The sequence below is a fragment of the Melospiza melodia genome, chromosome 5 (assembly GCF_035770615.1).
Source record: "Melospiza melodia melodia isolate bMelMel2 chromosome 5, bMelMel2.pri, whole genome shotgun sequence".
NCBI lineage: Eukaryota > Metazoa > Chordata > Aves > Passeriformes > Passerellidae > Melospiza > Melospiza melodia.
Window position 1 is genome coordinate 21,279,230 of NC_086198.1, and position 17,929 is coordinate 21,297,158.

Below are 17,929 nucleotides of genomic sequence, written 5' to 3' on the forward strand. Positions count from 1 at the left end.
TATAAGAAAAAAATTTCCTTTTTAAAAAGGATGAAATGCAGATGTTTCAAATAATGCAAAGTGCTTATATTGACTCAATGAGTGTTCCAATGAATGATGATGCAGACATTTAAACTTCATAAAAGGTTGCTTTTCAGAATCACTCTTAATGGAACTGAAAATATATCAGTATTTCTCTATTTTAGCCTTGAGCAGTGAACAAGGTCAAGTGTGAGATGCACTTAGGAAAAGAGTTCTACGATGAGTTATATATATGTTAACTGTAACAAATTTAAATCCAAAATCTTTGTACAAATAATCCACGCATTCAGTTCAGTAGTGGTTATGTAGGAAATAAAATTTCTAAAGTGGGAATTAGAAGGGCACTTCTAATAAATAGAATATAACCTTGTAGACAACAGGAAAGTTTTCACAACATGAAGTGAAATAAATTTAGCATGACAAAGCAAGTTCCCGTCAAAAGTAAAAAAATAGTATATTTGAAAGTGGAAAATAAAGATAAGGAAATAATGAAAATAAAATGTTCATTTCGGAAGGAAAATGAAATCTTGCAATTTCAATGGGGATCAATGGGGCAAGCTTTAGTACATATCCCTGGACTTCATGATGTGCCATGAATTTTGATTACTTTCAAGTAACCTATGACTAAACCAGGTCAAAATTAAGCTCACAGATGTTGCAAAAGCAGAGGAAAAAGTCAAGGACAAAGACACAACTAGAAGGGGAAGATATGAAAGACATGGTATGGATACTTAAAAAAAAAAAAAATTCCCAAACTTAAAGCCATCAAAAGGCAGGCCAGATGCCATCAAGCGCAGGCACATGCAGCAAAGCTTGGCAAAATTGATCCCCACCGAAGGACAAAACAGAAAAGGAGGACTTACAAACACACTGGAATGGAGATACCATCAAAGGAAATGAATTTGAAAAAACCCAAAAAACTCTGAAATTCAGGAGGTTTAGTCCCTTTAAAAAATGGTCTGTGAGGAAATGAGCTACATTGGAAAGGACAAAACGAGGCCAAAACTAAGCTCACAGATCTTGCAAAAGCAACAGAAAAAATCAAGTAGGAAGACAGGATTGCAAAACTTGGTGGGGAAGATAGGAGTGACATAGTTTGGATACTTCAAAAAAGAAGAAAAAAAATCTTCCCCAAAGTCTGAGGTTGTTGTCATCTAATTGTGAAAGTTCCCATAACCTCTGGGTCATTTCTCATGGGCAGCTCCGCACTGCATTGACTCCTTCACAGTACATCCAACAAACTCCATTTCTCCTCACAGCATAACCAAAAAACTGCGATTCTCTCCTCACCCAGCTAGCCCACTCTTCTATAGCAGTCATCATTATTGGACACAGCTGTGGCCTGTTAAGGGCAGGATTGTTTCTAATCTTTGGTGATTAGTACAGCTGCAGCTCCTCAGGTGTGAGACTGCCTTCTGCACTATCTTTATTTTCTTACATTCTATCCCTCCACAATTCCCCCTTCTCTTTTAATTACAAAGTTGCAGCATCTCTAGAAAGATATGTTCGAGTAAATTGATATTATAACATATTTGCATATCTCACTTAAGACTAACAGTAGACAAATGTTCAGGCAGCATGTCACAGCAAGAACACACATTTCTAAGTTCTGATTTAGTTTTGCTTTTCACAGTCTATAATATTAACCTAAGGCTTTTCATAAACTAATGTTGTGTTTACTATCTTTTGCAATGCCCTTTGCAAAAGACAGTAAACCCAGTACAATCATTTTTTGTGTAATTTCTATTGAACTCTGGAATGGGTCTGTGCACTGACCTTGATTCATTACTCGAACTTACATTACATACTATCAGAAACTCTTATACTTACACTTCTAGAATATTGACAATATCAACAGCTGTTCAACTTCATATGCAACTCACAAGAATAAGCTAAAGGCTATACATTAGGATAGTAACAAATCAACAGTTACATAATTTTATCAATAGCTACGGAACTTGAACAACATTGATCCAGTATCTGTTGAGTGTACTTATGCTAATGGAATGAAAACTTTTACACTTATGCCTAATCAAAGATTAATAGCTGCAATTCACAAACAAAATGCACATGTTTTATCAGCAAACAAATACACCATGCTGAATGACAGAGCTACTCTGTCTCCAGCTCACAGTGCTGTTTTAATAATTCTCTTCTTCCTTTTACAGTTTTTTGTTGTATTAGTTGGTGACTGTAAGCCTCTGTTGCCCTGCTCTGTTTTCCATGTAGATGAAACAATCAATTCTTCACTTGATATGTTCTTTCCCATTGTGTCCCCAGCGCCTCACCTGTACTCCAGGTGTGGAAATCTGTCAGGTCCGGACCAGGCAGCCTCCACTGCTGCTCTCAGTGCTACGCTGGGCTCCATCTCTGGCTGCACTTCTCCCAACAGCCCAATCCCCAATCACATCGGGTTACTGTGGAGATGGCCACTATACAGTTTTAGAGGGCTTCTCTTACATATTTTCTGTGCAGCTCTGACTCTGCCTCTCATGGCTCCATGTTGCTTTTGTTCCAGTGCTCATGTAGTAGCAACTTAGCAAACCATATGTTATTTCCCATTGTGTCCTGCTGCACACACACTGCCATTCCAGGGGAACTCTGCACATCCTGGGCCCCCTCTGGACTGCAGCCACACCTTGTCAGGGGGCACGGGGCTTGTTCCGATGCACCAAATAAGCAAAGTGCATAGTGTCCACTCCTCATATCCAGCACTCTTCTTCTTGGGCGTGGTATCTCATACCTTGTCCTGACTTCTAGGCTCTCTGGTCTGCCTGGCTATAGCTCATCTGGATTTTTAGGCTCTCAGACTCTTGGTCTGCCTGACTTCTAATTTCTCTTAGGTCTGCAGTAATCTTCCTGAATCACCTTGGGATCGCATTGCTTAATATTTAAGTCCTTTTTCCCAAACCACCACAGGATCATGTCAGAATCACACCGGGCTCACCAACTAATAATCACCAAATAATATCCATTCGGGAAGGGAAAGGAAATAATTTTCATTTGGGAAGGGAAACGAAATAATTTCCTTTCGGGAAGGGAAACAAAAATTCATTTCCATTCAGGAAGGGAAACCAAATATTGTGATTTCAATGGGGATCAATTTTGGCAAGCTTTGGTGCATGTGCCTGCACTTGATGGCATATGGCCTGCTTTTGATGGCTTTGACTTTGGGAAAGATTTTATTTTAAGTCTCCATGCCATGCCCTTCATACCTTCCCCTCCAAGTTGTGTCTTCCTCCTTGATTTTTCCCCTGCTTTTGCAACATCTGTGAGGTTAGTTTTGGCCTGGTTTGGTCCTTTGCACTGCAACTGATGTAATGCCGGTCCATTTTCTTGTAGTCTCTAAATTTTTTTTTTCCTGCAATTGCATTTCCTTTGATGGAGGAATGAAGTGTATTCTGACTGAGAAACAACAAAAAGTTCATGCTTTCCTAGAGTATTTTGCCCTGCAGACCCTCATCAACACTCAGCTGAGGATGAATTTGTTTTGTGATTGTATAGCTTGGACAGAAGGTTTCTGCCAGCCCTTCCTGATGACTCTCTGGCTCTGAGGTACTCCTGGGGGGGTCCAGGACAGCTCTGGACAGCTCTTGCACAGCGCTGTGTAAGCCTCCCTTTAGGAGCTTTCCTGGCAACGAATAGAGACTGCATGCCCCATCAGAGCACCAACTGTCCGCTAGCACATGATACCAGGAAAAATCCACCAAACACATGAAAAATCCAGTAATTTCCCAAGAAGCAATCTAACTACCAGACAAAGCACAAAGGGTGTTTCCTCAGACCTTGAACTACAGAAGAGTTTAACTGAACATCACTTGGCTTTGCTTACAGCTGAGCACTCCCATATTTCTGCTCTCCTACCACACTCCATCCACCCAGACACTGCCCCAGGAAATGGCACATGCTCCAGTGTGCAGCTCTATTTTCACATGCTTTTAAGATCACTCTCCCTGACAGTGTACCAAAGCCAAATGATCATTCCCACAACAAAATTCCCTCCAATGCTTCCAGGTTATCAGATGGAGACCACAGATCCCAGTAATAAGAACACCTGTGCTACACATATACCTGGGAGACAAGAAGCCCATGTTTTGTTCAGGTGTTATCAAATGTTTGGACAAGTGAAAAAAATTTCTCTGGACAAGAATTTTTTTTTCTCTAACAAGATACACAAAGCATACTAGAAGTCACGATATATTTATTTATTTTTAAATGCAACAGGTAGACCGGGCTGAATACTGAAAATCTTTAAAACTTCATTCTAAAACTCCTTATTCCTGGGAAATTATACATCATCATGGTTCATACTCTGATTGAGGCTACCAGAGGTGTGCAAACAAATGTATGAAAAGTAGACAATTCTTGGGAAAAACTGTTAAACATCCCTGTTTACAAAAGTGATCCACAAGTGCATGTCTGCACTAGAGCCAGCTGCTCACCTCCAAGACAGCAGCATGCCTTCGCCTAGAGGTCAAGTTGACCAGCAGGGCTGGAGAACTGAATGCCAAGCAGCATATCCATGTGGTTGGGACCACTGTCCCACCACAGGGCTGCCATGCTCTGTGTGAGAGCTCAGACAGCTGTTGGGGCAGGATAGAGCAGCTGGGTGGCATCCCTGGAGCTGGAGATATGTTCAGGGTACTTGAGAGCTGGGGGCTTGGCCAGCCAACTCTGAGTGTTGCAGCTGCTACGAACCTCCCCCTCAGCCCATGAGAAAGGGCTGGGACATTCAATAGCAAGCACCAACTCAAACCTCTGCGGGCACTCCATTGAACACGTAAACGTGGGGCCTCTTCCAAAACACAGAAACAGTTCCCAAACACACACAGTGCTCATCTTACCTGGTCCTCCAACAAGCTCTTGCTCATCCTGTCTCTCCTACACATCACCTTTTCAAATGCCTCAGCAGAAAACAGCTCTGGAAGAACCTGAAAAGCCTGGGTGGAGTGAACACACCTACAAAACTGGCTACACTGCAGTCAGGAAAATGGGTCCTTGGGGAAAAAATTCCTTTCTTGACAGACGTTCCTCTTACTGCTCTGGTGAAAATAGCTCTGAAAATAACTCCAATATCACAGACAGTAAAGCTTCAACCCAGAGGGACATGTGTCTTTATCCACCACATTTTCACTGGCTTTGGATTTGTTTTATTTTAGTTTTTAAAAATTTTTAATCCTTTCGCAAATATTGAGGTGTGAATGGACACCAGGTCAAATGCTCCAAACTGGCAAAAAGGAGACTCCGAGGAAGCCCCAGCAGAGATGCAGATCTCCTCCCTCCACACCTGCCAGAAGCAACTGGAAGAAATAAACCAACCTTTCTGAGCTCTCTGAGCCTTTCAGGCAGGGAGGGCAGGCAATGACCCAAGGGCAGAGTCACTGATAAAACTCAAGTCCCTGGAGGACTTCTGCCCCCATCCGTCTCCCTGCCGCTGTCCAGCTCCTCCCCTCAGCACTCCCTGCGCCGCCCAGCATCCAGCCCCCGACACACATTAACCAGCGCTCTCCAGAGACGGTGCCGCGCCGGGACTGCTCCCGCTCCACGCCTGGCGGATCCTGCGGCACGCCCGGGCAGCAGCTTCCCTCCAGCCTGCCACAGCGACAGACACGGCTCCGCTAAGACCTCATGGCCACTGCGGGAAAAGTAAGGACAAGGCATTTCCCACCCTCCTTTCCAGGTGCCCTGCTCTTGGCCAAATCCGCTGCAGAAGGCTCACCCTGCACAGCACTCCGCGGGCCCTCTTTCCTCCGATCTTACTCCCCCTCCTCTCCCAAACCCCCGAGAATGTCACCAGACTCTGCATTCGGTAGCGCATTCCCACTCTGTCCTGCTCGGCTGCTCAGGAGACAAAATTTGCAATTGTGCTGCCCTGAAAAACACCTTCCTGCTCAATCCCATCCTGTGCTCCTGCTCTGGCAGCAAAGGCAGCTCTCCAGTGGTGCCCTCTTCAGCCGCTCACCTCCTGCACTCAGCCTTGTCCATGGCAATATCCTTTCCAGGCTGCAAGCCCCATCTTGCTGATGCCAAACTGCTTTGAATTGATTGGGGAAGGGTTTGTGCCATGTCACACATAAATCATCCTTTTGGCAAGGAGAGAAATTATGCAGTTGCCAGTCATGCTGGGACTGTTTTGTAACCTCTTTTTAGATACCTTTAGCTCACTGAAAGGAAAAGCTCTGTCTTGCTTGCCTTAACCTGCAGAAGCACTCATGTTGCTGTCATATCTGCCCGTACACCAGATGAACCAGTCACTTCATTTTGATTTCACACTTCACACAATGCCAGTGTTTACTGAACATTGTTTGGCTTTGCATACAGCTGAGCACTCCAATGTTTCTGCTCTCCCACCAAATCCCACCCAACCAGCAACCCTCAGAAAACAGCACAGGACAGTTGTGTAGCTCTAGAAGTGTGTGCTGCAGTGTGCACAGACACGTGTTGTGCAGCCTTGGCTTTGGTGATTGTAGGACAACTGTCCTGGGCTCTTGTCAAAAGTGAACCTTTCCCAGCAATGTATTCCTCTCACTTGTTTCCAGGTTATCAGGTGCAAGGCTGCTGTTGCCTGGGCCCCGGGCAAACTCTCTGTTGAGGAGGTGGAAGTTGCACCCCCAAAGGCAGGGGAAGTCCGGATCAAGGTAAAAATACATCTCAATAATTTTTTCTCCCTTGAGGGAGCTGCTCTTCTTGTGGCTGTAGCTTGGATATAATCCAGTGATCAGTGTCCACCCATCACCTTAACTGCCCAGAGAAGTTCTGTGGAACATCCTTCCATAAACTCAAATAAATTGTGGCTGGACTATTTCTAGAAATCACCATTTACTCTTTCCTCTCTGAACAGATGGTGGCCACAGGCATCTGTCACTCAGATGATCATGTTTTGAAAGGTTCCTTGCCTAATGTGGAATTCCCAGTTATTCCTGGCCATGAAGGAGCTGGGATTGTGGAAAGCATTGGAGAAGGAGTGACCTCTGTGAAACCAGGTAACCAACACACTCTCAAATGCATGCCCAGGATTCAGGCCTCAAAGCTCTGCCAAGAGCTCAGAAACTATTCCCTTCTCCTGAGTCACTGGTTAAAAAACTAAGTGCAGAAGCAATGCACTGAACTCTCATGCCCAATTTTCCAATCTGTTCCCCATGTAGACAAATGAGGCCTGAAGCATTCATCCTGACAGGGAAAGCAGAGAGTTCACTGTAGGTTTCTACTATCATAAAGTTCAGGAGAGGTGATTCAACAGGCAATGCCCTCAGGGACTGTGGAGCTAAAGGCACCTAACAGAGATCCACTTTGTTCCAGGAGACAAAGTGATTCCCCTTTGCCTCCCTCAGTGTGGGGAATGCAGCTTCTGCCGGAATCCTGAATCCAACTTCTGCCAGAAGTCTCAGTAAGTTTACTTTGCCTTCCCCTACACCTACAGGGAATTGACTTTATGACAAATCTGACACCTACATCAGCACTTCACTCAAGCAAATACAAATACTTGCATCTCCTCCACAGTTTTTCTGAACCACAAAACCTGCTGCCGGACAAGACCAGCCGCTTCTCTTGCAAAGGGAAGCAGGTTCATCATTTTGTGTGGGTCAGCACCTTTGCAGAATACACCGTGGTCCCAGAATACACTGTTGCCAAGATAGATGCTGCAGCACCTCTGGACAAAGTCTGCTTGTTTGGCTGTGGGTTTTCCACGGGCTATGGGGCTGCCATCAACACAGCCAAGGTTGGAATGTTAAGAGCACAAGGGCTGCCCTCACAACCTCATCAATCCTGTACAAAAGAAAACTTCTTCTCCTCCTCCTCCCCCTCCCCCTGTTCCTCCTCCTCTTCCCGCTGGAGACTCATAGGCTCCCATCTCTGCAGGTAAAACCAGGCTCCACCTGTGCTGTTTTTGGACTTGGAGGAATTGGCCTCTCTGTTGTCATGGGCTGCAAGGCAGCTGGAGCTTCCCGCATCATTGCCGTGGACATCAACAAGGACAAGTTTGCCAAGGCCAAGGAGCTGGGAGCCACCGACTGCATCAACCCTCAAGACTTCCAGAAGCCCATCCAGGAGGTGCTCACTGAGATGACCGGGCAGGGCGTGGACTACTCCTTTGAGGCCATTGGGCACAAGGACACCATGGTAGGTGGCACTTCAGCACCTGTCCTCCCTCCCAGATCATCACAGGCTCCTCTCAGGGCAGAAATCACCCCCATGGGAAGTTCCTCACAGGCTGCCTGCACTGCTGGGCATATCTTTCTGAGAGGAAATCTTAAAAGAGCCCACAAGCTCCCCAGGTCTGCTCCACGAAGGGGGAGATATGTGTTTTCAGATTACCAGGGAGGAGCAAGAGGTTGCACAAAAAGAGGACTCTCATGACCAACTCATCATGGCTTTCTCTCATTCTCCTGCCTATCCCATCAGATTGCTTCCTTGGCTTCCTGCAATATGAGCACTGGTGTCTGTGTGATGATTGGGGTACTGGATTCAGAGATTTCCATCGATCCCACACTTCTGCTGACTGGGCGTACATGGAAGGGGACTGTGCTCGGAGGTAGTGAACTTAAGAATGCACTCTAAATATTTCAGCTTTTCCTCTCTTGGCAGTTGACAAATCATAGTAAAAGAGGGTTTTCAAGGAAAAGACAATAAAGAGGAACACTGCATTGCCTGTATTGAACATTAGCATTAGAGGTGCAAATAATCCTCCACCTGTGTCTCACAGTAACCCACTCATCCCAAAGAGCAGAAAACATCTCACAAGGGTGTGCCACCAGCACTGGTCACTAGTCCTGACCCTCACAGTAACACTACCTTACCAAAACAGCCTTTCTCCCATTGTTCAGGCAGCTGCTCTCTCCTGTTTCTAGGCTGGAAGACAAGAGAATGTATCCCCAAATTAGTTTCCAGCTATTTGGAGAAGAAATTCAATTCAGACTTGCTGATCACGCACACGCTGCCATTTGCTAAAGTGAATGAGGGATTTGAGTTGCTACGTGCAGGAAAAAGGTGAGACCCTGACCAGCAGGAGGTTCAGCAAACCTCAGCACCCCCCCTAAAATTCCAACAGGCAGAACATGCAACACTGGCTTCCCAAAGAGCACCTGAGCCTTTTGAGGAAGCAGGGCCTCCCAGCTGAGTGCTGGCAAGTTGTGCCATAGCCAGAGGGAAGAGCCCATGTTCAGCACAGGGAACCCTCCTGCTCATGGTTCAGCTCAGCACAGATCCTGTGGCCTTATCCCGTGAGGGGCTTCCCTCAGCAGGGATTTGAAGGCTGCCCCACTGCTGCACGCCTCATGCAGCTCAGTCAGGAAGAGGCTGGATAACAGAGAAGGTGGCTGGTCCCCAGGCACACCTGCCTGCCACACTGCCTGCTCCTGAGCTGCAGCCAAGCCTCCCTTCCCTTCCACGTTTCAGTATCCGCACTGTCCTGCTCTTCTGAGGGACGCGGCCTAGGAAGCCGAGCGGAGGGACCAGCGCAGCAGGTGCTCTCCTGGCCCGGGCCCTTCTCACCCGGCACCTCCCACCGTGGGGCACCAGGAGAAGAGAATGAGGAACTCACCTGTGCTGCTGCCACTGCTGGTCCTGCTGTGCCCAGACAGGACAGAAAAGGATGTCTCTCCCAGGAAAATTATTTTACTAATAAAGATTTTTAAATGAACTCATTTGACACAGTGCACTCAATCAACAGAGACTCCAGCGCCTTGGGACAATTGGTTGATGGATCAGGAACACTGGTAGTGATTTCCTTGACCCGTCAATAACAAGGAATTATACTGGTAGGAATAGGCAGATCCATGGGGTCCATGCATGGCTCCAAGGCTGGTGCAAGCAAAAAAAAAAAACTGGGTTTTTGACTGTGGGGTGATCCATTCACCACCTCGTCTACACACACCTGTCAGGATGAGCCATTCTCAGATGGGAAAAGGAGTTCTAGCACAGGAGCTAGCAGGGCTCCTTGACAGAGCTTTAAACTAGTCTGGGAAGGGGAATGGGAGAATACCAGGCTGGCCAGGGATGAACAGTGGCATTGTGTGCCAAAACGTGAGGAAAGGAGCAGTAAGAGAACCCCTCAATCTGCTTCACAAGCGTTGGTTGCAAAGCACCACTCATGAAAATGTTTCTATACCAATGAATGCACCCTGAGGAACAAGCAACAGTGACCTGGAAACTTTCGCCAGGTGCCAGAGACTTGATATCGCTGGCATAAATGAAACTGGTGGGACAAGTCCTGTGACTGGAGAGCCCTCTTGGATGGTTACAGGCTCTTCAGGAGGGAAAGGCAGGGCAGAAGAGGCAGGCAGGTGGCACTGCATGGAATAGAAGGGTTGGAATGTATGGAGATGTAATGGCACAGTTGAGAGCCTCTGGGTGAGAATCAAGGGGCAAACAAATAATGTGGATGTCACCATGGGCATCTGCTATAGACCCATCACTGTGCTCTGTACTATTCCCTCCTCAGTTTTCCTTCCTTCATTCTTATTTGTCCTCTCTAGATCCTGATCTTAGAACGGAGGCTTTTCTCCTGCTCTAGTTTTCATCTTGAAAAAACCTCAGAGAAATGTACAGACTAATGCACATTACATGTGCATTTGTGTCCCATCATGGGGGTGCTAGAGGTGCTATTCCTAGGCTATCAGAATTCATAAAGTAAAATTCCTCCTCGGTAACGTAATTGCAGAGTGAAATTCTGGAGGATGTACTATGATCACAGTTAGTCCAACAAAGGAATTTTTTCTGAGCAAAAAAAAAGAAAACAGAAAGGCAAGGCTATGGTCTAATGGGTCCCCCCCAAGTTGAGATATTCCATCATTCTATGATAGCATGGACGCAGTATCAGCAATTGCTCCAAGAGTCCTGGTCTCTATTTTAACATTTTTTCCCTCAGCCATTCTCCTCCACTAGGGTGAACAAAATCAATCGCTCATTTTAATAGATCTTTGTCAGAATTGTCTTCTATATCTCTGCTAAGTACAATATATCAGGGTGACTCTAATTCCCACTTTCCTTACCTCATTTGCCTCATACCGCTATCATCTTGTAAGAGGTACACAATATTTCTGTTCTTATGGAAATTAAAGCACCAGGGCATCTTTTAGAATAGGGAATTATTAATACTGCTAACAAATCCTGTAGGATATGGTCTAGTTTGTCCTTCACAGTAGAATGCAAAAATTGTCTCTGATCAGGTGCCCACTTACACTGTGGACAGAAATGTAATGCTGGGTCATTAATAAAGGAACTCATATCAGACTCTGACTTGTAATTAAAAATTACAGAAACCTGATGCTGGCACCAGGAAAGATAAGATTTGTACTTAGCCCTCAGAAGTGCATTTCAGCATCTGTTCCACAGAGATTTCTGTCAAATATTCTACCTTCTTTCCACCTCTTTGATACAGGCAGCAAACAAACAGAAGATAAAGAGGGGGACAGAAAACTGACTACCAAGATGAAGACAAACACCTTGAGGTCTGTGCCTGCGTGTAATGGCATCTGACCTCACAGATCAGCTCTTAAAGCTTATAAAATACATGACTACATACAGCAAGTCAGGATAGCACATATTGTAGAACGAAGATACACAGGAATGGCCATTAAAAGTTAATCATTAAAGCCATGCCTGCTGACATACAAGTTTGATCTTATTTTCCCTCTATTACCTGGATAAGACAAAAACAACATCAACCTCCTGTCTGAAACAGATACAAAAATCTGCACAGCAACAAGATCTCAGTAACAACTCCCTACAATAAGTACATGCATTCCAAATGTTTTGCAGAGGTGCCAGCTCCCCATGGCCCTTAACAACTGCAAGCAGGGCAGACAGAAATTCTCATTACACATCAGTGGTGGGTTTGCAGGTCTGGGGGACTAGAGCGTCACATAGATGTTTTAAGGAAAAATAACAGTACATATTTGAAAGATCTTTTTACAACCATTGTGTAGGTTATCCACTCAACAGCAGACTCTAGACACGTCTTCAGAGCCATGAAGTGCCAGCACAAGTAGCACATTTATGTCCTTAGGTGTGAGATGAAATCATAAGCCATCTGTATGGAATGCTATCTAGGAAGCAGGTGAATGAATTCCTTCTTTGTTACAGGACTTTTGCAATTTGTTGGTTTTAACTTCAAACACTGCCAACCCTATGGGATATCTGCCATAGAGCATTCATCCTCTGGAAGTGCTTTCCAGCCCTTGTGCACTGCAGAAGACAGAATGGGAATCAAAGTCAACTACTCTGTGTCCCAGGAGTTCTGTGCAGTGGGTCTGTCTGAACAGCCTACAGAGAATTTTTGGTTTTGGCTGAGCACTTAAATCAGGCCACTTTGGAGCTGAAGTGAGGATTGCAAGGCACAGGATAGTACATTAAAATCTTGGAGAAGAACTGTATTCTTCTTCTACGGCATCTGGTGGGTGCCCTGCTAGGAATACAGGCATGAGGGAGGGTAGGTTTAGACCAGATATTAGGAAGAAATTCTTTACTGTGACAGTGCTGAGGCACTGCACGAGGCTGAGGAGAAGTTGTTGATGCTCTATCCTTGGCAGCATCTGAGGCCACTCAGATGTGGCTATGAGTAATTTCCTCTGGTGAGAGGTGTTCCTGCCCAAGGCAGGCAGGTGGTACAACATGATCTTTAAGTTCCCATCTAAGCAAGGCCATTCTGTGATTTTGTGAAGGACATGTGAATCAGCTGTAGAGCTGAATGTACCATGCTTGAGTCTACAGAACAACGCCCTCCTCATCCAGGAATGCTACACTTTTTTCTGATCATGTCCAGTCTTTTTTCCAATCCAAATGTCAACAGATGTCTTTTCATTAAATAAAAAATATATATACATACACACATATAAACTTTCTCAATAGCCAAAGAGCTGACTTCTCCTCATTATAGCATTCTAAAAGGCTAGTGGTCCAAGAAGGGGGTTTATGTCATTAGTGGCAGTCTTCTAGGAAATTATCCCATTCCTTAGGTTTGCAAAAGTGTCTTCACACAGAAGGAAGATTCCTCTCGAACGGTGGGAGTTACATCACACTCGGGCTGCTCATCTCAGCCTGGTCCTCCAACAAGCTCTTGCTCATATAATCCCTGCAACATCACCTTTTCAAATGCCTCAGCAGAAAACAGCTCTGGAAGAACCTGAAAAGCCTGGGTGGAGTGAACCCACCTACAAACCTGGCTACACTGCAGTCAGGAAAATGGGTCCTTGGGGAAAAAATTCCTTTCTTGACAGACGTTTCTCTTACTGCTCTGGTGAAAATAGCTCTGAAAATAACTCCAATATCACAGACAGTAAAGCTTCAACCCAGAGGGACATGTGTCTTTATCCACCACATTTCCACTGGCTTTGGATTTGTTTTATTTTAGTTTTTAAAAATTTTTAATCCTTTCGCAAATATTGTGGTGTGAATGGACACCAGGTCAAATGCTCCAAACTGGCAAAAAGGAGACTCCGAGGAAGCCCCAGCAGAGATGCAGATCTCCTCCCTCCACACCTGCCAGAAGCAACTGGAAGAAATAAACCAACCTTTGTGAGCTCTCTGAGCCTTTCAGGCAGGGAGGGTAGGCAATGACCCAAGGGCAGAGTCACTGATAAAACTCAAGTCCCTGGAGGACTTCTGCCCCCATCCATCTCCCTGCCGCTGTCCAGCTCCTCCCCTCAGCACTCCCTGCGCCGCCCAGCATCCAGCCCCCGACACACATTAACCAGCGCTCTCCAGAGACGGTGCCGCGCCGGGACTGCTCCCGCTCCACGCCTGGCGGATCCTGCGGCACGCCCGGGCAGCAGCTTCCCTCCAGCCTGCCACAGCGACAGACACGGCTCCGCTAAGACTTCATGGCCACTGCGGGAAAAGTAAGGACAAGGCATTTCCCACCCTCCTTTCCAGGTGCCCTGCTCTTGGCCAAATCCGCTGCAGAAGGCTCACCCTGCACAGCACTCCGCGGGCCCTCTTTCCTCCGATCTTACTCCCCCTCCTCTTCCAAACCCCCGAGAATGTCACCAGACTCTGCGTTCGGTAGCGCATTCCCACTCTGTCCTGCTCGGCTGCTCAGGAGACAAAATTTGCAATTGTGCTGCCCTGAAAAACACCCTCCTGCTCAATCCCACCCTGTGCTCCTGCTCTGGCAGCAAAGGCAGCTCTCCAGTGGTGCCCTCTTCAGCCGCTCACCTCCTGCACTCAGCCTTGTCCATGGCAATATCCTTTTCAGGCTGCAAGCCCCATCTTGCTGATGCCAAACTGCTTTGAATTGAATTGGGGAAGGGTTTGTGCCATGTCACATGCAAATCAAACCTTGGTAAAGGAAAGAAATTATCCAGGTGCCAATCAGGTGGGGACAATTCCATAACCCCTCTCTCACCTTCAGCCCAGTGTGTCACAAAGCTGACATCAAAGCTCTCCATTGGCACTTCTACCAGGTAGGGTCTGCAGTGCTCATGACAGCACGGTCTGGCCAGTAGCACATGGGCATATTATGAAAAATCCACCAAAGCCATCAGAACCCAGTAGCTTTCCAAGGCTACACCTGATACTCTTTGGATCACAAACCACAAATGGGGTTTCCTCAGACCCTAAACTAGGCCAGTCTTTACTGAACAGCACTTGGTTTCAGGTGCAGCTGAGCATCACCAGAGTTGAACACCTCGGGTTTAAGTGACTGCAGGATGACTTCCCCCAGCTGTGTGCTTTTAAAGGCAAACATTCCCATGCAATGTATTCCTCTCGCTTGTTTCCAGGTTATCAGGTGCAGGGCTGCTGTTGTCTGGGCCCCGGGCAAGCTCTCTGTTGAGGAGGTGGAAGTTGCACCCCCAAAGGCAGGGGAAGTCCGGATCAAGGTAAAAATACATCTCAATATCTTTTTCTTCGTTCCTTTTGGGAATTGCTCCTCTTGTGGTTGTAACTTCAGTAAAACTCAGGGATCTGCGTCCTCCAAGAGGCTTTCATTGCCCAGAGCTGCCTTGGCTCAAATGCACTATCTGCCCGGGGCTCCTTTTTGGACTAATTCTTGTCTAAGCTGTCACATAGGAACTTGGACTTTTGGACTAATTCTTGTCTAAGTTGTCACATCCTGTCTCCAGCCCTTGCTCTACTAGACAGGGCTCTGGTACCCACACTGTGGCCTCCCCTCCTCTTCCACCTCCAGCTCAGTGCAGAGGAAAGCCACATGGAGCATTCAGAGTGAGCAGAAGGGGAAAGCCCAGCCTGGGCTCTGTGTGCTGCCACAGAGTGCCAGCACTGACTGAGGGGCATCAAAACACCCCTGGGAAAATTGCTTCCACAAACTGAGTTAGACAGAGGCCAGGACATCTGCTTGTTCCTCTCCAAATAGCTTGTGGCCACAGGCATCTGTCGCACAGATGATCACCTTCTGCAAGGCTGCTTTCCCAGTGCAGAATTCCCAGTGATCCCTGGCCATGAAGGAGCTGGAATTGTGGAAAGTGTTGGAGAAGGAGTGACCTCTATGAAACCAGGTAACTGACACACACATACAAACACATACAAACACATGCCCAGGAACCAGCTCTCACACAGGCAGCACCCTTAGACCCACATAACATGGAATATTGTTATCTTTCAGGCGACAAAGTAATCCCACTTTGCCTCCCTCAGTGTGGGGAATGCAGCTTCTGCCGGAATCCTAAATCCAACTTCTGCCAGAAGTCCCAGTAAGTTTACTTTGCCTTCCCCTACACCTACAGGGAATTGACTTTATGACAAATCTGACACCCCCATCAGCGCTTCACTCAATCAAATACAAATACAAATACTTGCATCTCCTCCACAGTATCTCTGAACCACAAAACCTGCTGCCGGACAAGACCAGCCGCTTTTCTTGCAAAGGGAAGCAGATCCATCATTTCCTGTGGGTCAGCACCTTTGCAGAATACACCGTGGTCCCAGAATACACTGTTGCCAAGATAGATGCTGCAGCACCTCTGGACAAAGTCTGCTTGTTTGGCTGTGGGTTTTCCACAGGCTATGGGGCTGCCATCAACACAGCCAAGGTTGGTATTCAGGTGTCTTTAGCACACCACAGCCACCCTCAAAAGCTCATCAATCCTGTACAAAAGAAACCTTCTTTTCTTCCTCCTCCTCTTCCTGCTGGAGACTCATAGGCTCCCATCTGTGCAGGTAAAACCAGGCTCCACCTGTGCTGTTTTTGGACTTGGAGGAATTGGCCTCTCTGTTGTCATGGGCTGCAAGGCAGCTGGAGCTTCCCGCATCATTGCCGTGGACATCAACAAGGACAAGTTTGCCAAGGCCAAGGAGCTGGGAGCCACCGACTGCATCAACCCTCAAGACTTCCAGAAGCCCATCCAGGAGGTGCTCACTGAGATGACCGGGCAGGGCGTGGACTACTCCTTTGAGGCCATTGGGCACAAGGACACCATGGTAGGTGGCACTTCAGCACCTGTCCTCCCTCCCAGATCATCACAGGCTCCTCTCAGGGCAGAAATCACCCCCATGGGAAGTTCCTCACAGGCTGCCTGCACTGCTGGGCATATCTTTCTGAGAGGAAATCTTAAAAGAGCCCACAAGCTCCCCAGGTCTGCTCCACGAGGGGGGAGATATGTGTTTTCAGATTACCAGGGAGGAGCAAGAGGTTGCACAAAAAGAGGACTCTCATGACCAACTCATCATGGCTTTCTCTCATTCTCCTGCCTATCCCATCAGATTGCTTCCTTGGCTTCCTGCAATATGAGCACTGGTGTCTGTGTGATGGTTGGAGAACTGGATTCTGGTTCGGAGATTTCCATCGATCCCACACTTCTGCTAACTGGGCGTACATGGAAGGGGACTGTGCTCGGAGGTAGTGAACTTAAGAATGCACTCTAAATATTTCAGCTTTTCCTCTCTTGGCAGTTGACAAATCATAGTAAAAGAGGGTTTTCAAGGAAAAGACAATAAAGAGGAGCACTGCATTGCCTGTATTGAACATTAGCATTAGAGGTGCAAATAATCCTCCACCTGTGTCTCACAGTAACCCACTCATCCCAAAGAGCAGAAAACATCTCACAAGGGTGTGCCACCAGCACTGGTCACTAGTCCTGACCCTCACAGTAACACTACCTTACCAAAACAGCCTTTCTCCCATTGTTCAGGCAGCTGCTCTCTCCTGTTTCTAGGCTGGAAGATGAGAGAATGTATCCCCAAATTAGTTTCTGGCTATTTGGAGAAGAAATTCAATTCAGACTTGCTGATCACGCACACGCTGCCATTTGCTAAAGTGAACGAGGGATTTGAGTTGCTACGTGCAGGAAAAAGGTGAGACCCTGACCAGCAGGAGGTTCAGCAAACCTCAGCAAACCTCCCCTAAAATTCCAACAGGCAGAACATGCAACACTGGCTTCCCAAAGAGCACCTGAGCCTTTTGAGGAAGCAGGGCCTCCCAGCTGAATGCTGGCAAGTTGTGCCATAGCCAGAGGGAAGAGCCCATGTTCAGCACAGGGAACCCTCCTGCTCATGGTTCAGCTCAGCACAGATCCTGTGGCCTTATCCCGTGAGGGGCTTCCCTCAGCAGGGATTTGAAGGCTGCCCCACTGCTGCACGCCTCATGCAGCTCAGTCAGGAAGAGGCTGGATGACAGAGAAGGTGGCCGGTCCCCAGGCACACCTGCCTGCCACACTGCCTGCTCCTGAGCTGCAGCCAAGCCTCCCTTCCCTTCCACGTTTCAGTATCCGCACTGTCCTGCTCTTCTGAGGGACGCGGCCTAGGAAGCCGAGCGGAGGGACCAGCGCAGCAGGTGCTCTCCTGGCCCGGGCCCTTCTCACCCGGCACCTCCCACCGTGGGGCACCAGGAGAAGAGAATGAGGAACTCACCTGTGCTGCTGGCACTGCTGGTCCTGCTGTGCCCAGACAGGACAGAAAAGGATGTCTCTCCAAGGAAAACACTTTTACTAATAAAGGTTTTCTGTAAAACTTG

General features: G+C 47.1%; 1 protein-coding gene across 2 annotated transcripts; it reads left to right on the top strand.

The window, feature by feature from the left end:
- The first annotated feature begins 5,532 nt into the window (after positions 1-5,532).
- LOC134418378 (alcohol dehydrogenase 1-like) lies at positions 5,533-17,929 on the top strand. Of its 2 annotated transcripts, none has more exons than XM_063156572.1 (9): positions 5,533-5,667; positions 14,742-14,840; positions 15,335-15,476; positions 15,584-15,671; positions 15,791-16,010; positions 16,138-16,398; positions 16,681-16,816; positions 17,133-17,271; positions 17,682-17,929. In XM_063156572.1, the coding sequence occupies exons 1-9, from the start codon at positions 5,650-5,652 to the stop codon at positions 17,704-17,706; spliced, it is 1,128 nt and encodes a 375-aa protein (XP_063012642.1). In that variant the 5' UTR covers positions 5,533-5,649; the 3' UTR covers positions 17,707-17,929. The 2 variants fall into 2 exon arrangements, with proteins under 2 accessions (XP_063012642.1, XP_063012641.1); XM_063156571.1 differs by lacking the exon at positions 5,533-5,667 and adding an exon at positions 13,709-13,859.

What these genes read in the sequence shown, in the direction of transcription:
- LOC134418378 (XM_063156572.1), top strand. An exon ending in TTGGGCACAAGGACACCATG is followed by an intron (nt 16,399 to 16,680) that starts GTAGGTGGCACT and finishes CTATCCCATCAG; the next exon opens with ATTGCTTCCTTGGCTTCCTG. An exon ending in TTGCTACGTGCAGGAAAAAG is followed by an intron (nt 17,272 to 17,681) that starts GTGAGACCCTGA and finishes TCCACGTTTCAG; the next exon opens with TATCCGCACTGTCCTGCTCT.